The sequence below is a fragment of the Acanthaster planci genome, linkage group LG01, assembly GCF_054643075.1.
Source record: "Acanthaster planci isolate LZ-2023a linkage group LG01, COTS_SCS, whole genome shotgun sequence".
NCBI classification, from domain to species: domain Eukaryota; kingdom Metazoa; phylum Echinodermata; class Asteroidea; order Valvatida; family Acanthasteridae; genus Acanthaster; species Acanthaster planci.
Window position 1 is genome coordinate 38718373 of NC_141777.1, and position 22450 is coordinate 38740822.

General features: G+C 40.2%; 2 protein-coding genes across 4 annotated transcripts; both read left to right on the forward strand.

The window, feature by feature from the left end:
• The first annotated feature begins 2581 nt into the window (after positions 1-2581).
• On the forward strand, positions 2582-9765 carry LOC110980591 (uncharacterized). Of its 2 annotated transcripts, none has more exons than XM_087147047.1 (4): positions 2582-2873; positions 3156-3261; positions 3452-6807; positions 6974-9765. In XM_087147047.1, the coding sequence occupies exons 3-4, from the start codon at positions 3452-3454 to the stop codon at positions 7671-7673; spliced, it is 4056 nt and encodes a 1351-aa protein (XP_087003173.1). In that variant the 5' UTR covers positions 2582-2873; positions 3156-3261; the 3' UTR covers positions 7674-9765. The 2 variants fall into 2 exon arrangements, with proteins under 2 accessions (XP_087003173.1, XP_022093113.2); XM_022237421.2 differs by having other exon boundaries at positions 3156-3215.
• Positions 9766-12811: 3046 nt separating this feature from the next.
• LOC110980590 (uncharacterized) lies at positions 12812-22029 on the forward strand. Of its 2 annotated transcripts, none has more exons than XM_022237419.2 (5): positions 12812-12947; positions 14312-14646; positions 15232-15701; positions 19345-19778; positions 20079-22029. In XM_022237419.2, exons 2-5 carry the CDS (start codon positions 14325-14327, stop codon positions 20524-20526), a joined length of 1674 nt encoding a protein of 557 aa, XP_022093111.2. In that variant the 5' UTR covers positions 12812-12947; positions 14312-14324; the 3' UTR covers positions 20527-22029. The 2 variants fall into 2 exon arrangements, with proteins under 2 accessions (XP_022093111.2, XP_087000231.1); XM_087144105.1 differs by lacking the exon at positions 12812-12947 and adding an exon at positions 12998-13218.
• Positions 22030-22450: the final 421 nt, after the last annotated feature.

Below are 22450 nucleotides of genomic sequence, written 5' to 3' on the forward strand. Positions count from 1 at the left end.
GTGAACTGAATTGAGGGCCCTTTTTAACACACGGACTATACTTATGTGGGCTGGGTATGTAGGTTAGAAACACATGCATACTGTACATACACAAGAACGTTGTACGGGGTCCAGCTGTACAAAACTGGCCATTTTATTATCATTAAAAATACTGGAAAGTGAAATGCTTTGTCGAAACAGGCACACTAATCTTGTGCACAGCATTGCTTTCTTAGGTCATGGTTTGCCGCAGTCACACAAAACTGCATGCACACGTAGTTCTCACACGAAACTATCTGTACGGTAAAAAGCCTGACCAATCAATAATTTTCCCGTTCGGTGTTATCTGGCTAAACCTTTGAACGAACACCCAAAACTTTAACACGGCATGGAACCAAGGAAAATAATACTACATGTATCACTTTTATGGCATTCCGCTGTTTGAAACAAATAAAAAGAACTATATCAAGGTAACTTAAAGAGAAGAAGAAAATGTAAGCATTTCAATGTAATATTGGTAAATCATAAGAGTCAATGTTGATATCAATATGAAACGATGGTATGCAAAAAAATAAAATTTTCATGCAGAAAATGGAAACAAGTGAAATCAGAAATTACCAGCATTCAAACAAGTAGTGACAAACGTGAAGTGTGAAACTAATTCTACAAATTTGCACACAAAACAGAATAAAGAGTAACAGAGTTCAAATTGAACAGATGCAAAATGCCTAACATAAATTGTAATCTTGAATCAAAACGTAAACTAATATTTCGTCAAAATGTAAATATGAAAATACAATTATCTATACATCAACGACAAAAGCCATTGTACTTGTACAAAAATGGAATTATAAAAAGTAAACATGTTGTGAAAGGCAATAACACTGTAAAATAGAAGTGTCGAATGTAAGTAAAATGTACGTCTAAGAAAAGTAGGGCGTTTTATTACAAGTTGAAGTATAAGTGTTTTTATAGTGGTCTCTTAATTCTTATGTGTTTCATTCTAATGTTTGGAATTCTAATGTCACGAAAACAGATAATCTTGTTTTATTGCAATTTTAAATGCATTTGTTAAGTGCCTATTTTATAGATTCGTACACATTTGTCATTAAGTCGGGATAAGAATAAGAGTTAACCAAACGCAAAATAATTGATAAAATATAAAAAGTAAACCTATAAGTTAAAAAATATATGTTTCAAAATAAGTGGTAAAATATAAAACGTAAAGACTTTAAAAGTTAAAACAAAATTATGTTTTAAACAAAAGAAACCAAAACGTCAAGAGTAAATGATGTCAAAGTTGGTAGAACGTTAAAGTGTAAACGAGCACATCACAATGATAAACCTGTATGAAAGGCATGTACTTCAGAAAATAATCTTAAGACCGTGGGTGCTAATGGTCATCGACTTTGTAAATCTTGATTATGCCAAGAAAAATCCTATGACAAAATGTTGCAATGTGTGCACAATTCGTTCTTCATTTTTTTGTCTTTGCATTTTTCTCTTTCTGTCCTTGTGATCGGGAGCGTATCGCATCCCATGCCAAACGATGAATATACAGGACAATGTGAAGACATTTTCCGGTTTAATTCAAATTAACATTTGAAACAAATCTTTCCCCCTTATCCCGTCCACTCTTGACAGTCTGTTCGTTTATCCACGCAGACTTCTGCGAAGTTAGCGCGTCGTGAGTGGCACACATTGTGAATGCACACTTGACGAACAATTCCGGGTGAGGAAGTCTCCCTTGTGTTATCTTATTTTTCTTTTTCCAACTTTTTAATATTTCCCATACAACCTGACGTAACTTTTGCATTGTTGGACAACGCACTGTGAAACAAAACAGATGTTACTTGTGTCAAATTATAATGCTTGAATTGTGCATAGTTTTATCACTAAACTTTTTTCAAATGTGAACTTAATACTAGAAAATGAAAATAGGATTTTGGCATTACACCACATCTATAAGCTGGCAATGAAAAAACGCGTACCACGAACCGTGACAAATACTCATTACGCACGTGAGAAACCGTAACCAAACAAGAAAACACACGACAAATACATGTACACGTACGGGTGGCATGCACTTTCCAAGCTTTAAACCGGGACATGGGTGCAACTCAAGTGTTGTTCATCGCGCAACGCATTGCAATAGACATTATCGATCCCGCATTCCAAAATACATGGTGCCAGTTCGCATGCAAGGGGTCTAAGTATTTACAGACTGACAAGTATAAAACATGGGCCTGTACAGTTTAATTTTTAGTGTAAAACAAAACATTTCTTAACGTCACCCTAAATCTTCAATGTCAAATCCGTTACATATTGAGATAATTACACGCCGTGCAGTCAAGCTCAATATGCATGTATATGCAGGTTTTATCATTTCCCCTATGGTTTTCTTATTGTTACTACCCCCTCGATCCATTCGAAGTCATTCGTTAATTGTATGATAGTAGTTCTCAACCAATCAGGATAGAGTATGAAAGCCGTCTTGGAAGTTATCAGCATTGTCTGTCAGGCATGTTTTGACACGTTCGGGCTAAATCCGTAAACATGCGGTTTCTGGTGGCATGTTAGCTCTGTACTAATCATAATTTCGATAACTGATATATTTAACCAATCAGAAGCACAGATTATATCATCACGATAAATCGCGACGTCTGCAATAGAATTATATAAGTCTGTAAGCTGCGCACGAGGCAGCAATTAGCTGCCAACCGTTGGACTCGTCACGGCGCAGAGTAATCTATCTTGTATTCAAGTATACACGTATTATATTCACGCTCATACCTGTTTTGCAGATAAATGCACTTGTAGCAAGTTCAAAGTGACATTCTGCAAGGGGAACAAGCTGCAATTCGCAACTAACATAAACACCACTAAAGAAAAAGGTACACGTGAGATAACAGAAATTATAAATCATGGAATGGAATTGCGCTGTATTTACTATACTAGCGTGACATATGAAATGAAATAGCTAATGCAAATTAGATCACAACATAGATCACAACGTCCGTAATAGAATTATACAAAGTTGGGCGCCACGGACAAATCTTCATTTTACTTTCAACCACCGACGTCGTGACATCTCTTACTCAAGCTCTCATTCAAACCTACGTATATTTCTCAGCATATAGGCCTACAGTTAGTAATTTTTCTCATCACTTTTACAGGTACTACTTGGAGTAATAACCGACTTTGCAAAACGAGCAGAGGACTCACAGTCAACTGACGTAAGGATTCACTTTTCAGACATCAGTAATTATTCTATGGGAAAAGGTATGCGTCGATATTCTGAAATTCTGGCGATGAACCGTAGAGCGAAACAGAAAGTTCCCCCTTTGTATGAAACGTTCAGGTCTTGACACGTACGAGAATTAGTAATGTGCAATTATGTTTTGTTGTTTGTGTTTTGAGCATTAACCTTGACTTAACCTTAACTACATTTGTACGTCTTTATACTCCACAGATGTTTACTTGCGACGTTTGCAACAAGGTGTTCCACTCTCGTAGTAATTTTAATCGCCACACTGTCCGGCATAGTGATGCCAACCAATACCAATGCGATATATGCGGCAAGGTATTTGCCAGACGTGACAATTACATTCGTCACCTCAAAAATCAGCACGGTGGGGGACTGATTATGCAGAGAGGCTTCGGGGAAGTGGATGAGGCACCGACGCAGGAACCATCACCAAAACGTCAGAAAATCTCGGGCGACGTTTGTGACCTGTACCGCGTGACAATGGTCAGAGAAGTGGATATGAAGAAATTCAAGACAAAGGGGCAAGAGTACACCGTCAGATTTAACAACAACCTCGACATTTACGGCTATTCTACCGTTGTGGAAACCTTAAATCAAGTATTTCAGAGTCTCATCGACACGTTGACAGAGGGAGCAGAGCCCCAAGATTTGATACGCATGGTGGTCACATGTCCAGAGCTGGACTATCCCATCACGTTACCCTTCATGCCCAAGTCTCGCTTAACGGCCGAACGATTCCTAGCTAGGGTGGAGACAGTGTTACAGTCTTACGAAGAATTCACCATAGATGGCACTCTCGAGATTCAAATTACCCACGTGGAAATGCCAAAGGGTGGTAAACGTCGCCGCAAAATGTACGTAAACCTAGACCGATTTTTGAAAGAAAAACAATGTATCATTCAGATCGTGAATAAAGATGAATTGTGCTGTGCCAGAGCCATCGTTACGGCCAAAGCTCGACTCGACAAACACGAAAAGTGGGATGCCATCCGCAAGGGATACAACCTGCAGAAGATACTCGCTGAGGAACTGCATTGCAATGCGGGGGTACCGTTGACGAAATGCGGGCTCGAGGAAATTAAACAATTTCAACGCCTTGTCAGCAATTATCAGATCATAGTGGCGTCCAAAGATTACGCAAATGCTGTCGTCTACAAAGGTCCCTCTGCCAATCAACAGATTTACCTCTATCACCATGATGGACACTATGACGTCATCACCAGCATGCCTGCATTCCTCAACAGAAGTTATTTCTGCGTGAGATGTCTGAAAGGTCACGACCATCCCGAAGACCATAGATGTCAAGGTTCATGTAAGCTTTGTTTCCAGCCCACCTGTGAAGAAGGCGAGTTAGTATATTGCCGAGACTGCAATAGATACTTCAGAAGTGACTTGTGCTACGAAAATCACCTGAAACGGAACACTCGCGGTGTGTCAATGTGCAAGTCTCACTTCAGGTGCCAAGATTGCGGACAGTTTGTCAGCAAAAGATATCACAAAGGCAAAGACCACCGGTGTGGAGAACGGTACTGCAACGTATGCCGAGAATTTGTTCTTCCCGGACATCTGTGTTATATGCGGCCGGTCGACAAAACTAAAGACAAACCCGACAATAATTGCAGTCTAATGGCTGAAGAAATGGAGGAGGCACATGCCATTAAAGACGATGCCGAAGATTGTGAAGATGACGTCAAAAGTTATATCTTCTTTGATTTCGAATGCGTGCAAGAATCGGGTGTCCATGATCCAAATCTCTGCATCGCACAAAAAGTATGCTCCAAATGCTTGAGCGAGGAACAATTGGCATCGTGCACACGGTGTGAGCAGCGCGAGCGACTTTTCACTGGGCCCACCACAAGGCAGGAATTTTGCCATTGGCTCTTTAGCGAAGAGAACGCTGGTTCCATTGTCCTCTGTCACAATTTCAAAGGATACGACTCATATTTTATTCTGCGGTATTTATACGACAATGCCGTCCTACCCGAGGTTATCTTGAATGGAGCCAAGGTAATGAGCATCACGGTACCCTCCACCGATATGAAGTTCATCGACTCCTTCAACTTCCTCCCCATGGCCCTCTCCAAACTTCCGGGTGCTTTCGGTTTGAAGGAACTGGCCAAGGGATACTTCCCTCATTTCTTCAACACCTGGGCCAATCAGAATGCTGTACTCTCTCACCTCCCCGAGATGCATTACTACAATCCCGATTCCATGAAGCCCACAGACAGACAGGCCTTCGTTCAGTGGTACCGGGAACATCGGAATGACTGCTTTGACTTCCAGAAAGAAATTGTCAAATACTGTCGTTCTGACGTGGACATACTCCGTCGGTGTTGTCTCAGCTTTAGATCCCTTTTCATGAACATGACTACTGAAGATTCAACCCCCGGTATAGACCCGTTTCGCCATTGCATTACAATTGCTTCCGCTTGCAACTTGGTATATCGCACTAAGTATTTGGCTCCGGACACCATCGCTATCATCCATCCTCAGGGATATCCTTCCAACGATCGCCAGTCGGTCAAGGCTCTCAAGTGGCTCAAATGGGTGGCCCATCAGACTGGTCACCTCGTCCAACATGCCGCCAACGGCGGTGAGAAAAACATTGGTCCCTACAAGGCCGATGGCTACTACGAGTCAAATGGAGTGAAAACCGCGCTCGAATTTCACGGTTGTCTTCATCACGGTCATACTTGCCTTGCTCGGGACACTAAGCATCCTCTCAACGGCCTCACGATGGAAGAGCTTTACCAGACGACCACCGACAAACGTCAATACGTTATGGGATGTGGGTACAACCTCATCGAAAAATGGGAATGCGAGTTCGATACAGAACTTTCGCAAAACACAGACATGAACACATTTATGTCCTCGCTAGAGATTCAGACACCTCTCATTCCACGTGATGCTTTCTGCGGAGGTCGCACTAATGCCACTCGACTGCATTACGTAGCAGGGCCCAATGAGAAGATCAAGTACGTTGACTTTACTTCCTTGTACCCCTACGTCAATAAATATGGAAAATATCCAATCGGCCATCCCACCGTTATCACCGAAAATTTCGGTGATGTCAGCGAGTACGAGGGGCTGATTAAATGCAAGGTTCTTCCACCGAGAGGCTTGTATCACCCCGTCATTCCGTACAAAGCATCGGGTCGTTTGATGTTCCCTCTGTGCGCCAAGTGCGCCGAAACCCTTGAACAGTCACCGTGTCAGCACAGCGACGACGACCGTTCCCTCATCGGTACGTGGGTCACTCTGGAGTTGCAGAAGGCGCTGGATAAAGGCTACACGCTGGTGAAAATCTACGAGGTCTGGCATTTTGATGAAGTCGCTCATTACGATCCAGACACCAAAGCGGGTGGGCTCTTCGCAGACTATGTGAATGCTTTCCTTAAGATGAAACAGGAGGCGAGTGACTGGCCTGTCTGGTGTCAGACGGACGAGCAGAAACATCAATACATCGAGCGGTATTTTGACAAGGAGGGGATCCGGCTCGAGTGGGGCAACATTAAGAAGAACCCGGGATTGAGGGCCATAGCAAAGCTGATGCTTAACAGGTAGCTGACTTTCAAGTACATTCAAGTTTAAACTGTTCCATTTTTTTTTTCAATGAGTTATGCATTGTATGACTGTGACTCCCAAATCCAAACATTAGCGAATTAATTCCTGCTTTTCTCAAAGTTATGCTTAACAAGTTCTAATGAATATATTTCTCCTCTTCAGTTTCTGGGGGAAGTTTGGACAACGACCCAACATGGCGAAGTCTTCGTACTTGAAGGACCCAACCGAATACCTCGACATGATGACGCGTGATGACATCGAAGTTCAAAGCGCTAACTTCGTCAACGAGGAGATGGTCGAGGTGCAATGGCAACACACGGAGGACTTTGTGGAGCCGTCAGGAAGGACCAACGTAATACTAGCCGCATACACGACTAGTCAAGCTCGTCTGAAGTTGTACGATCTGTTAGACAAACTTGATCACAGGGTTCTCTATTATGACACCGATAGCGTGATTTACGTCAGTCGAAAGGGTGAATGGGAGCCGGAGATTGGTGACTTTCTGGGAGAGTTGACCAATGAGTTGGAGGCTGATAATCATATCGTTACGTTCGTGTCAGGAGGTCCCAAGAATTACGGTTACGAATTAGCCAAACCAGACAAGAGTGGCAACTTGTCTCACTGTAAAGTCAGAGGCATTACTCTGAACTATAGGAATCATTTCCTCGTTAATTTCGATGTCATGTCTCAAATGGTACGCAAAGAAGGTCCAAGTAAAGTGCAAGTGAAAGATCCCTACAAAATAACGAGGAACAAGAAAACTGTGAATATTGAGACGAAAGAGGAAAAGAAATTTTATCAGGTGGTTTACACCAAGCGTGTGCCGAAAGATAATTACGACACCGTGCCTTACGGCTTTTAATTTCCACTCTTGACCTAATATACAGTGGGGCTCTCGATCAAAACAGTTTGTTCAAAAGTGTATGTACATGTGTGGACAATATTGTACATCTACTTAACAGGCTGTTGCTTTGTTGTGGCACTTAACGTTAACACGAAGCGGCGTAATTAATTCTTTTACCAATGCTCGTCGACAACTTCAAACTGATTTTATTTTATATATCACAAAGTTGTGTCCATTTTTTGCACGTATGATTAATGATTCGTATTATTACAGCATATAATTTTAAAGTGAACTATGCTAGAATAACGGAGCAACAACTCCACAATTGAAACTACGATGTCAAATGTTTGTACCCTATGTAATAAACGAAGAAACGAATTTAACAGTGATTGTCGTGTAAACAAATAACTTTTTTTGTTTTAATTTTTCTTATTTTACTTTCTTATTTTTACATGCAAGGGAATTTAAAAATTCGCTGGGGATTACCAACAAATGTTTTACAAATGCAATGATTGGCTAAATATGAAAAAAGTTCTACCCACCTATATGTTTATTTATTAACGATTTGACTATTAATCCCAAAAAGGTGAGAGCAATGTTTGAGTAGTTTTACCGTGTCCACATGATTGGATCTGGCCAATCGTGTTCCAAATTTTGTATCTAAAGCGGTGAAAATTTTGCGGATCTAGTACAAGAGACCACATGTGTATTATAAAAAGCGGGAATTTGATTTGATACCTTTCTTATTCAACCATTGCTACACAATCTATTATTGAAAGAAGAGCTTGTTTGTAATTTGGCCGCTCTCTTTTGATAATAATTTAATAAATGTCGTTGTGTACATGTAATGTGATTTGTTTGTGATTCAGCGTCAACTAGTACATTTTGTTTAATCACTGTTTATTGCTGGAATAGTTAGTGAACCTTTATCACCTTCATTTGTATCTTTGAGTTTGATGTATTGTAATAAAGTATGTAGTAGAACTTCTGGCTTGTTTTCAAGCTCAGTCTGTCAGGTTAGCAATATTGAAAACAAAAAAAATTATGTTTAACAAAATGTACGAATTTCTAATCCAACATACTTGTATAACGTTCTTGTGAATGTACCGTATACATGCGTTTCTAACCTACATACCCGGCCCACATAAGTATAGTCCGTGTGTTAAAAAGGGCCATCAATTAAGTTCATTATATTAAGCGGTATTTTATTTACTGTACTCTACATGCAGTTTTGTACTTATTTCAAGACATACCCGAGTTAACCTCGCTCTCTCGAGCAGATTATATCGATCACAAAGACCAACAAACAAATGGTACGTTCCTGTATGTATTAATATCGTGACCTTCCCCTCACACATTACCTATACCCCGTGAACAATGGAATTTTCCCGATCCTCATTTTATGCTAATGAGGGTCACGTGGTACAAAATCCAGCGTTCTGATTGGTCGAGAGCCCGTCAGAGAGGAGGCAAAATATCCTGGTTAGACGGGCTGCACTACTGAACATTTGAGTTATGCGTTACTTAGTTATAATCTTGTTCATTCATTTGCAGGTTTTATTCGGTTAGTTTCATTGTATCTTAGTTTTATTCCTATTATGTAGTTAGAATTTTGTATTAGTTTTGGTGTGACTAAACAAGACTGTTGATCTATAATTAATTAGAGAAGCGATCTGAGACCTGATGAGAAGGCTGTCTCCAAGTGCTGTCTGCACTTTGCTTGTTAGACAATAGTTGCTGAAACTTTTCTCCTTTTCTCCTTCTCATCACTGACCTGTGTGCTCTGTTGGTGCAGGGTATTTTAAGAATAAACTCAGGGGTAAACTCGTCTAAGTTTCAACCCACTTAAACTCACCCACGGACTAGGCCCAACAGTATAAATTATTTGCGTCTAAATACATGATATGAGACTCTGGCTTAATGGGGTCATAGTCTGGTAAACTCAAATTGTTCGCTTTTGCAAAGCACTTTTCACCCACGCTAAATATACCACTTCTTCAGTCCAAACCCGACAGATTTTTGTCTCTTAAATCGTCGTTTATCTTGTCTACTTCTTCAGAAAGTGACCTAACAAAATCACCTGCTGCGCCTTGGCCTCTGTAGGTCTTTAGCTAGTACATTTACTGTCACATCTGACAACCGCGTACGAGTAGCCACAGGGTTTTTGGATTTGTATTTTGATTGTGTTAGAATTTTCGTTGGGTAATTTTTCTAAAACAGACTCAAAATCAGCGTCAATGGCAAAAGGGGGAACTTGTTTGTTCTTATAGTTGTCAAATTGTAAAATGGTTTTGCCTTCGGCGGGTAATTCGACTTTACTGGGAGCTGCATCTAACCCTTGGCAATCTTCTTTGTGTCTGGTTAACTTTTGTTCTGTCTGAAAGTGCGGCATGCGGTTAAAGCACCAATATTTTTTATGTTCCTGTTTACCAACGTCACCCGTCAACCGAGAAAAGTTTTTAATCCAGCAATAGTGGCTCCTTGCACCTTGGGTAAAGTAAATTCGGCCCACCTATAAGCGCTTACTTTTGCAAACAATGTAGGCCTAAAGACCGTCTTTTTTGTCGTAACCAAACACGTTGATTGCTAAATCATTTTGTGATTCGATGCGTGGGAGTTGTGAAATTGGTGTCGGAAAGCTTATGTTTGTGAAATTTAGACAATCTGCTTCTGTGTAAGTCGAGGTGCGCTTGTCGTTCATATCATATTTTGAATTAACTTTAATTTGACTTTTTACGTGGGCTGAATACAATTATAAAGCTGCTCTCAGTGCCCATCTGATGCACTGCCGGTCGTTGTTGTGGACGTTGATGATTGCTTTTTTTGTGCCCCAATTGTGCAGGTAGTGGAATGTAAGTCGCACCCACCGGGTTGTATTTAACCAGGTTGATGTAAAAAGCGACAACTTTATCAAAGATCCATCCCGATCCTTGTTGTGTATGAGCCTCCATGTCCTCTATCTGTTTTTGCCTCTGATCAGCAACTGCCTTTTTTACGTTGGCTTTATTTGCAACTAATTTATTTTCGCTCGGAAAGGTAAATACGCCAAAGTCGGTTTGGTCGGGTTTTTCCAATCTAAACTGCACTTTTAGAGCCATTTGCAGTTTGTAAGAATCAATTTCCTTTAACTCCTCTAACGCTTTCTTCTCGACGAAAGTCTTGTAAAAATCAAAAAAGTGCACAAGGTGGTATTCAAAAAAACTGGGTATCAACTCCCTATTGCGGTAGTTACCCTGAAAGCGCCTTCAACAGCGTTTTCAACAGCTGGCGATATGACTGAGGCGGGAAGTATCTAAATTGCCTTTGGTCTGCCCGTATGGATTCAACGAGCACTGGTTTGGTGAGGAATTCACGCTTGGGTGCCGATAGTGGGATTTCATAACGCTTGACAAAAATCTTCTAAAAACGCCTTCTTAAATCGATTAAAGGTCGATAGTAGAGGTCTGTGTTTTGGGGTTTTCATGTCTCTATTTGTATATTGGTTTTGAAAATTTTTCTCATTTTTTTCTATCAACTTGACTTGACATGTTTTTTTATATATTGTTATTTTTATATACAGTCCGTTTATTTAAGGCGGTTGTAAACTGTAAGAAGTCACGAGTTCAGGCCGGGAAAGTCGAGACTTGTAGCGACCGGGTATTAAAGTCGAGGAAAACTCCCTTTTCTTTGTTTCAGAGCCACGGGGTCAGAGGTCTAGGTTGTTTGTGCGAGGTCTGGGCAGGTTGGCGCACGTCGCGAGTTGTTGACAAAAAAAGTGCGCCGGGGTCAAAAGGTCAAGCCGCTGAGTGAAGTGGGAAACCCCGGCAGAGAGGAGGAAAGAGGGTAAAAGGGGAGGTGACCCAGAACCGGCATATACCTACTAATGTGTCTTTCTTATGTCTGTCTCAGGATGTCATCACAAGTATCTCAAAATCCTCAATCAAAGGTTTTTAAATGTCAAAGAGTTTTTTCAGGGTATCTTTAAATAATGGGAGATAATCCTGAAAGAAATGAAGATATATCTTAGATAATCAAAGGTAACTTTAACTTGAACAGATGTCACTAAGGTGCGCCATGTGCACATGGACAATTAGCACACAGCAGCCGTATGCAGCATTGCACAGACGATAAACAGCCATTTTGGTTCCAAAGTCTGAAGTTGGCGCCACTATACAGGCACGAAATGGCACAGAGGTGTAACGTACCCCCCCCACACACACACACACACGTCCAATCCCTATACATACTCCAGCCTATGGTTACTTAGATGTCTGAAAAGAATTCCTGAGATACCAGTATAACAATGACCAGCAAAAAGGCGGGGGCGCTCTCTTTCCAATAGTTTGCTTCATATTGTTGCTCTCGCAGCTCTCATAATACAGCTCTGCATGTAAACCACATTTTAAAGTGGACCCTTGGTGCATTGTATTTCGCAAGGGGGATTTACCAGACAACAGAGCACTGAAATCACGGCCATGACCCTAGATCACGCCACCTATGCATCAGCTTTCCTGGCATTGTGCAGACGGTGCGGCCCTGGGATTGTTTAGGCCTATTCTCATTATTCACTCGTTCATAGTCAGTGATGCGTACTGCAGGGAACTCTAGTGAGGGGCATTACGGCAAACAAACCCTGTAGTCTGCAGAACTGCTAGGCTGGTGTCTCCAAACCATAGAGCAAGGAAGTCAAGCAAGTTGAGAGTGATACATTACTTAATGTGGATATGCCTCACTAGCCCACTGCCGATCATTTTTCCCTACCAATTTTTTTCCTGAACTCTTTTTCATTAGGAGAACAAGCCGTGTCCTATAACTAACTGATGGAACAGTTTGCGAAGCAGTTGTAAGACAATGGACTTAATTTCTATGAAGAAATCGTCTGGTTTCTGGGCGAGGAGCGGTGTGTTGCGAAAATTGAGTTCAAAGTTGGTCACGGTTTCAAATAAAGATGTCATCCTTTTTGGGAGCACACGTACACAGAACAACGAGGAAAACACAAATAATTTATGTGACATTTAGAGCAAAAGGTCGTAGCCTTTAACTTTACAGTCCTGGGGCGAAACAGGGAAGCTGCGCAGACTTGTGTTTAGTCTGGGCACTGAAAATTCATGGCGTGTAAATCATGCATTAAACATGCACGCGGCAACCAATCAGAGGCGCGCATTACCTAAGGTCTGGGCGCTGGCTGCCTGGGTTGCCGGGACTTCCCAAGGTGGCAGCGTGCTAACCAGAGCTCTGTGGAGTTGTGAGTGTAAATCTCACGTACGACCGCTGGTGGTTGGGGATCTATCTCAAGTGTGCCCGGTGCGATAGGTAAGTGTGGTGCTTGTTCTCAGTTGCTGGAGCTGCCGATTATATCAGATCTCTTTGAAGATTGGTGGAGTGTTAGACAGTCTCGTTTAGGGTTATAGCGTTAGGGAACCCGTGTGAATCAGTTAATTGGGGAATTAGTAGAGCTTAGACTAGAAGGATTATGTGCCGTTTTTCCCTGCTTGTTGGCATAGCGACGATTGGTTGCAGTCCTGGTCTGGGAGCTTGCTTTCCTCGTTGAGGTTTACTGGGTGCAGGTTTCCGTTACAGTCTGGTGAGGACTATTAATAATCGCCTTCTTAATCAACTTGTGTTATTTCATAATAACTTGAAGTAGGTGAGGGTTATTTAAGTCACCTTAAACCTTGTTGCAGTTTCGGAACTGTAATTGCTTAGTAAGGCAGTATAGATTATTGTTGTATAAATCTACCCTGTTTTACTGTATAATTACGGAGATTGTATTTGCTTGTGTGGTCAAGACTTATCATTATAAGCCATTGGTAGATTATTTATTTAAACTTGAGGGTTACCTGGTCATTGAGGGTTTCCCTGATCACCGTGAGGGTTATCTGGTTATTGTGAGGGTTACCCTGATCGCTGTGAGGGTTATCCTGACCACCGTGAGGGTTACCCTAGTGAAGGTTAAAGATAAGGTTGATTAATCGCGTTCGTGGTGCAGTTGATCACGTAAGACCACCTACCCGTGAGGATCATTTTGTACATAATTAATTGCCAATGTATACATGTATAAAGGATAAATGAGCACTGACATCGAATATACCAATAATAGAAATGGCCTTTGAAACCAGTGGTCACCGTGAGGTTTAGTTCAGTCCCGTATCACTTGTATTGACATTTATTGGAACCTGTATTGACATTGGGATCAATTACCTAATCACAGAGCGGTGGTAAACTTCCACCAAACGAACAGCTCCTAAGGCACAGTCCACCGTACGTTAACTGATATCCCCCTTGCGTTTGCATAGCCGCTCATTCTTGCGTAAGGTTAAATATATTTGTGGGGTTAGGCCAGGTCAATTCTATCTCCGATCAGGCCAGTATGCTGGTCCGCCACAAAAAGTTGTCAGTTGTCTCGTCACAGTACTATATTGCGTAAAATTCATTTGAAACATCACCCCTCTGGATTTTCCAGCTTTTCCAGAATACACGCTTTTGAAAGAACAAGTCTGCTTTACCTCAAGGCATTACTTCCACAAAAAGTGCACGTAATTTGGAGAATAAAAATTAACTTCTTAAGCTTCACACTTACGTTCGACTGCATTCTGCAGGATCATAATTAGGGGAATTAGGTAGAAATGCCAAGATATTTCTCTTTCACTGTCATATTTTTCTTTTTGTTGATTCAGTGAGCAGAACAAAATGGCTTCGAAAAAAATGCAACCACTGGTTAAGGCCTACCAGCGGGATGTTACAAAGGCACTGGAGAAGTACCAGGTTCTCCGTGACTTGGATATCTTCGTGTTGGACAACTCGATCCGAGAGAGCACTGTGGGACAGCTGCGGGGCCACACCCTGGAGAGCAAGTGGCAGATTTATGAAGAGGTGAAGAAGTGTGGATTCAAGCATACCATCGTGGCCTCCTTTTCGCATATGACTCGTGTGGATGACATCTTCATCATGCAGCTGAAGGAAAGAGGGGAGGACCCAGAAGGCCTGTGGGCTTTCTCCGAGATCACTGCAGGTATTTCTTAATTATCATCACCCAATCATCGGGATGAAACATTTCCAAAAGTGTCATTGTTTCAATAAGTGCAAAATTAAAAGTCCATTTACTTTTAAAAGTTTTGCACTACTACAAATTCAAGGCATGCAATTCGATTTTGTTTACAGGGTAAGTATAAAAATTGGACATTTTATGGCTGCCCAATTTTTTATTATGTAGCTATCATATACCCTGTGGAGTAGAAGCCAGTCAGACTTCGTCTGAAATCATTAAATGTCTTCTGTACATTCGTGCATGAAACCAAAAGAACTGCAACAAACACCAAAAGAAGGAGGAAGACTTAAAGTACATGTGAAAAAATCGTGTATTTAAATGTTGCCGCACAATAAAACAGAGGCTAATATTACAACTGACTGTTAAGCATAAAAATCCCTCTGGTGTGGACACATGGAATTTCTCCAAAATCTCTCGCTTTTAGTGATCCCTTGGGAAAAGACTGCTGATTTAAGGAAGTGGCTTACATTTAAGTTTCAATCATATCAGCACATCTAGAAATTTCATTGAAATGTTATCTGAGAATCATGTTCATTATTTTGTAATCAGGTGCAAAATGCAAGATACCAGACACTGTGAACGTTCCCGTTGGTATCCGAAAATTGCAACCAGCGGGCCTTTACAGCGTAATCTTTGAGGTGGATCTGGGTGATATTGTGTATGACTTCAGCAAGTTCTCTATAAGTGACATGTGCGCACTGCTTAGCAAGTGGATCGACTGGTGCTTCGAGAATCTCAGCCCCAAGGCCAAGATGATGTTCAGCTTCCGTGACCTCCCTGACGTCATGCCTGAACACTCTGATCGAGTGTTTGAGGTAGTATCCTTCCTAGCCAACCTGCCGCCCAATCGCCGTCCCTTTGGCATGATGTTCGAGGAGCCGAGAGGGAAGTCTTTGCCAGAGGAGTGCGGCATGTGGGCCCGATATATCCGTAAAGTCATGGAAGACAACAAATGGAAGGGACATCTGCTTGTTCACGTCCACGAAAAGTTTGGCTACTGTGATGCGACAGCTCTGCAAGTGAGTCGAAGTTATGTATTTTTCTCTATAATTAACTGGTCAGGTGTCGATGTCCACAATATTGTAGTATAAACAGCAGTCACTAGATCTGTTATAGGAGAGAGTTCAACAGTTATCATTGAGAGGGGAGAAGGTTGTTTGACATAAAAGATTTTTATTTCTAACCTTGTGTTTCTAAGGTTGTGTTTATACTCAAAGATGTGTTCCTATTTGGGGTGCTGGAGAGAGGACAATAAAGAAATTTGCACTTTTAGGGTTGGCAAGAAAATCCCAGATAGAGACGAGAGGTAAGACACAATCGATCCCTCATAGGAAAGAGCACATGTAAATAAAGCTTGACATCATTATGTTTTAGGTTTCAGCCTAGGAAATAAAACCCAACTTTTCCTTTTATTACTTAAAGGGGTTTGAAGCCAGGTTTTAGAAGTGGAAGGCGAGGAAAAGGTCACTTCTCAAACCTGACTCTAAAATACTTCGGTCTTTTTTACTCCAATTATATTGGTTGCAAAGGCGTATTCTGTTTGTTTCGTGGATCTTATTTTCTATTAAGGTTCAATCGGAAGACCAACTATACAGGGTGTCTTTGAAAAAGAAACCTAGATAAATTTGTTTGTTTCTTGAATGTAACTAATTATTCATGTAAATGTAGATTTTCCCCCGCCGAATTTGTCATCTTCACAGTCAAATTCATTATTGTTCATTCGTATTCCAACACTTTTTTTAATCTGGTTGCTCCCATGTTTCTTTTTCATACAATAGACTTCGAACTCGTTCACAAGCGTCGAATAGTGTAGTGTAACAAATTCAGTTTAGAACTAATTTGATTGAATTGGACAGTGTATAACCGTCATTCGATTTCACGCTGGATAACTGGAATGAGAAATTCCTCCCGAATTTTGCTTTCAATTTCGTTTATGGGAAATCATGTTCGTATTTTGAACCCTTCAAATTAGAAAACTTCAAGGTAAGAGGAATCTACGGCAAATTGAGATGCGCAAATTAAACTGAAAGGGAACCTACCAATAGAAAACACGCCGGAAATGTGTTACACCTATTGACTTGAATGTATACTTTTATTATCTCAAACAAATCAAGAATACAGTTTATTTGCTCTAGCACTGATTGCCTGTTTAATCAAAATGTAGACATGAAACTCTCCCTTGACCTTTATAGTGGATGCGGAAAGAAAAATTCTTTAGATGTAATTACTGATTTGTAATTTCTTTGTCTTATACACAAGAAACACACTTCCTCTCTCTCCGTAAATGTGCATATATAGTAAAATTTTGATTCTCTTCAACAGTGGCTTATTTTCTTTTGGGTCACATTTTTAAAGTACAGTTTTTGCATATTTATTTTATTTTCTCATCCTTTTTAGACATTTCCCCAATTTGTCTATATGTGGGATATAAATAATTCTACTTCGCTGTTATTCATTCTTTCATAACAATTCAAACAGAAATAAAACACGAATTAAAAAATTAACAAATTGAATCCTTCCATGAAATATTTTGCATACATTAGTCACAGGGAAACGAGAATGACAAGATTTAACTTTAAATGAATAACATACTTTCATTTTATTTCATTTCATTTCATTTCGGGTGAGCCAAATCAGTAAACATACTGGTTTCCACTCGGGCCCTGCGTGTTTCAGTTTAAAAACAAAGGCACCATAAAAAAGACATTAAAGTCTTTTAAAAGTAGTAAAACTAAATTACAACATAAATTTACAAGAACAAAACTAATATATAATATACGTAAATTAAAAATGGCAATGTACATGTATGTATGATACACACACGTATAAGTAATACAGAGGGCAGAACATTGAGTAATATATACTAATGAAAATAAAAATAGAAAGTAAGACACAAATATAGAAAGATATGTGTATTATGTAAGCAATAGTTGAATAAGCTCAGTTTTAAAAATTGGAAGAGACTCAATTTGTCTGAGAATATTCGGCAGATCGTTTCACAGTTTAGTCCCAGAAACAGCAAAGCTCGAGCGCAGGCTTTCCGTCTTGGGTAAGGGAACCCTCAGAGTAAGGTTATTATTTTGCCTCGTGTAGCTGTTAGTAAATTTTGAGAATAGATCTGCCACATACTCTGGACACAAATGGTACATGCATTTATATACTAGAATGTTTTTTTTAACAAATCTTATCGGTAAAACTTAACCATTTCAATTCATTAAACATATCAGTAGAAGCCGTTCGGTATTAACAACCAAGAATTAATCTGGCGTCTCTTTTCAACACTCTGTTGAGCAACTCACAGTGTGCATGGTAACGGCCTCCCCAAACAGTACTGCAATAATCTAAACTTTGTAATACATACGCTTTAACTAAAGTATGTAGACTGCTTTTAGGGATGTTGTGGCGAATTTTACTTAACATGGCTAGTTTGGAGGAAATATTATTTTTAATATTATCAACATGGGGAGACTATGTGAGTGTTTCGTCAATTGTAACTCCTAAACACTTATAGGACGTAACTTGTTCAACTATATCGCTATTAAGAACGATATTAAGGTCAACAGAGATCATCCTTTGTTTCGAGCCGATAATCATAAACTTGGTTTTGGCAGCATTAATTATCATTTTATTTTGGACGACCCAATCATGGATATTAGCCGTGGCTATGTTAAGACTACGCTCAATTTCGTCTCGGGTGGAGGAGCTACACGTTATTGTTAGAGTCGTCCGCGTACATGTACAGCCGACAGTTTTTAGGAATGCATGGAGATATATCACTGGTATAAATTATAAATAACAGGGGTCCCAAAATGCATGAATCCCACAAATGCTTTCCGATTCACAAAATTGAACGCCAAAACACATACCGCGGGAGTGTCCGCGCGAATTTCAATGCTGACCATTCACTTCTTTAATAAAAAAGATTGCGCAATCGCATGCTCTTAGAATGAAATTGAATTATCAGTTTTGGTCTTTGAATGGTGATCTAGATCTTCAATCTATTTCGTACTAATTTAATGAAATTGTCGCTAATTCGAGCGCGAAGATGATGAATTCGGCCGGGAAAACCTATAGTAACCATCATCTGCAAAATGCATGATACCCATTTAAAAGCGATGAGAACAAAGGCAGATGTTGCGTTTAAAGAAGAGGGGCATGTTTGGGGACATTGGATCAAGCTGCCGCAAGAATGAGCTCCTATTTGTTGTACTCTTGGAATTAGTGATTTATGTATTGTATTTATGCTCTTTGTTTTTTCTTTATAAATGCTTCACGCTGTGCATACCTGTGATGCATCTGGTTTAAAGCTATTTCTGGTCCATTAAATCAAGTTTTGCTCAGTCATGCGTGACGGGAATATGATTTTCTTGATGTTTTAAGAAAGAGGATATCATGCTGAAACAGATTATATTTACCATCGATAAAAATGATCCATCACATTTTCAGAAACTGATTCATCTTACTTCCGTTTTTTAAAACACACTGCATTACTTTTAATTCAAGATTTCCTGAAAGTTTGTAACTTGAGGCGCATTAAATTAATCCACAACTGCAACTAGGATAAATGCAACGTTGTTCACGATATGCAACGATATTCAATTAACGATATCAGACCTAGTTTTAAGGCGCCGAGTCAACTGAATTTTCTGTGCTTCCTATCAGGTTCTTATGGATGGTGCAGACGGCATCTGGGCCAGTGTTTGCGCTGAGGGTGCGTCCATGGGTAACGCCCCATCCTGCGTCACCTTAATGAACCTCATCCGGCTCGGCAACAAGAAGGTCCTGAAGAGGTTCAACTGCACTTACCTGAGGAAAGCCGCCATCAACGTGACCAAAATCACCACAGGGAAAGACCCGCACATCAAACAGCCGGTCTTCGGTGCGCGAGCCATTGACTTCGTCTTTGATCTCAAGCCGGAGGAGTTCGACCTGGCCAGCTTCTTTGGTGAGAAGGCTCCCGTGCGAATCAGCACCATGGCCAGCAAGGAGATGATCCGTCAGCGCATGGTCGATCTCTTTGGAGACGATCCACAGTTTACCTTGGATCTGGCCTACAAGATGAAGGAGCTTATTCTGGAAGATCTTCGCACTGGCAGGTGCGAAGAGTATTTCCTTTACGTCTACCTCACATTCCCTAAACATATCAGACAATTATACAAGTGTATTGACCTTGCCAAGTTGATGGCAGAGTTTACCACAAATATTACCGTCTATTTTCATGTTAATCAAATGTTAATCAATGACAGACTTCTCTTCCAAACAGAATTCTCTAGTTCCAGTGACAATGCAGGATCGTGTTTCCTGTGTTCTATACTCCCGATTTTTCGAAGGCTTAGCATCAGGGAAACAAAGTTGATAGGGTTTTTCTTTTTTTTACATGTTTTGAAATATATTAGGAAGGAAGAATACATGAGCATGGTGGGTCTGGCCTTGCTGTTTGATCGAGCTGGAGGAAGTCTGAACCAGCGAATGAGAGACGCCATCGACCAGTTCCAGGTGAAAGGGGAGCACGCTAAGAACCTACTAGTCAAAGTTCGCGAGATATGGGACGAGTGGGACCTGAAGGACGAGGTGCAAGGGGACGATATGTTGCAGTTTGACTCCTTCTATAACGGCTTCATGGCGCCCTACTTCTCCTGCTATCGCTGCTCTGACACCTTGAGGGCTCTACAGGCCATCGACATGGACGCCGACGGCATGGTGGATTGGAATGAGTTCGAGGTCTACTTGAAGTGGGCCCTCCATCAATATCCCAATATTGCTGACGTGGATGAGCTGCTGGATATTGCCTTCCAAAAGGGAATTATCCCAGCTATGAAGGATGAGTTCCTCAAGACAGAGTAAGAATGGCCTGACCGTACGACCACAATAGCGCACCTTTTGCGTTAGTGTATTTTATATCCTATGGGGCGTTTAAAAACATCTAATACAGCAGAAATAATTATAACGTACTATTTGTTTGCGGTGCCTGCTGTGATTTTTTAAAAATAATATGGATGATGAAGAGTTGTGACATTACTCAATGAATTAGGACACTTTTCGATAGTATATCTTTTGCTTCTTTTTAACCAATTTTCATCACTGTCTTTCACTCTTGAAAGTTTTTAGCGCGTGCGCTATGCTACTACATTGAGAATTCTGTGGTTTTTTTCGTCAAGTTTTAACATACCGTCATCAACACCACGAAGTACCGTAGTACTCATCCGTAGTTGCACCGCTTCAAACTTCACTTTAAAGTAGAGCTGTTAAGCCTATGTGGCTAACTAAAAAATCTTAATGTTTCATTTTTGATCAGAGTTTTTCGTAATGGTTTTCCATTTTAGTTGCCACTACTAGTAGGCCTATGACACTTATATTTTGTATTCCAGTTTGGTAATTTGTTTTGAATTTTCTTCGCAGCGGAAACATTAAAATTTGGGTTGGATTTAACAGTAGAAATGCAGTTTTTATCTGGTTATGTCGGCCGCTGACTGTTGGTAATTTAGTAGCTGATTTACAGTTTCATTAATAGACAAATACACTGTGCAAATAATTATACGGAACAAGGATGACAAACACCGGAAATACTTCGGTTGAAAGAAAAACAGGCACTGGTAATGCCAACCTATAATTTGGTAAGACTCGGAATGAAATGATTAAATTTGTTTGATTAGTCAATTTGCCAAATTTGAAGCGTTGAGAAATATTCGAATATTATGAGAATTCTTTTCCTACAAAACCATGTGGCTGTGTTGTGGACTGGCTGGACGAATTTGAAAATGCGCATTTTTTGGCGTTGGAAGATTAAGCATATGGAAATTTATTGTTTTTGTTTCTTCCTTGTCGTATTTTAGGTACCGCCTCCTACGTCAAAGCATTATTTTTAACCGATGGCGTTTACATATACTGCCTAAATATACTCCTAATTTTGCAGATGTGTCAGATACGTTGTAGGTTATAGTTCATAGACATAGGTATGTGTTTAACGAAACATTTCGTTTATCTCAGAAAAAAATACATATCATTTACCTATCATTGTGGTGTTTTTTAATTTTTGATTTATTGGTACAGTTTTATAGCCATTGTGTGTGTTCACCAGTATAATCTAACAATGAATATAAAGAACAGTATCAATTAATCGATCAATATTGTAGCTAATTTTACATAAGCAATTTTTTTAATGGCTTCTTAAGCTTTGTTTTTGTTTACCATTATACCAAGAGTTGTTCTGGATTGATTGCGTAGTGTGGCATTATGACTGTCGTCTGGATTAGGTTTATTAACTTGCCCAAGCGTGAAATACAATACATTAGCTCGGTATACCTAGATGGCAACAAATCGGAAATTAAATTTGGTGTATACACTTTTCTAGCGTTATTAGAGAAGATGTCTTTTATTTTGTTGTTCTTTTTTAAATTTTTGTTATTGGTACCGGTAGCTGGCACCTTGCAGTTTGCATACTTCTACTCAGGTCTATGATCGTGCGAAAGAGTAATCGGCGAGAGATTTCTAGTTGTAATTATGCCCTTTCCAAACACATGAACAAACCCAAACAAACAAAATATAAAGGGCATTATACATAGGCCCCAGGACCTACATTTCAAATTACATAGGAATCATGATAATGAGTACTTATTTCCCCATGCGACAAGACAGCTGGTAAAGAAATTAGGCATTGGCAAGATAGCTTAACTTTGTTTATGTATGGTCAGAGCAGTTTATTGCCAGATCGATAACTATCAATAGCATGACATTTTCCGGTCGTAGGGAACCGCAGAAACTGATCTGT

Bases quoted from the DNA above. Each gene is read 5' to 3' on its own strand.
- LOC110980591 (XM_087147047.1), top strand. From the start codon at position 3,452: ATGTTTACTTGCGACGTTTGCAACAAGGTGTTCCACTCTCGTAGTAAT. The intron at 6,808-6,973 runs GTAGCTGACTTT...TCTCCTCTTCAG, and splicing joins GCAAAGCTGATGCTTAACAG to TTTCTGGGGGAAGTTTGGAC.
- LOC110980590 (XM_022237419.2), top strand. From the start codon at position 14,325: ATGGCTTCGAAAAAAATGCAACCACTGGTTAAGGCCTACCAGCGGGAT. The intron at 14,647-15,231 runs GTATTTCTTAAT...TTTTGTAATCAG, and splicing joins TTTCTCCGAGATCACTGCAG to GTGCAAAATGCAAGATACCA. The intron at 19,779-20,078 runs GTGCGAAGAGTA...GAAATATATTAG, and splicing joins GAAGATCTTCGCACTGGCAG to GAAGGAAGAATACATGAGCA.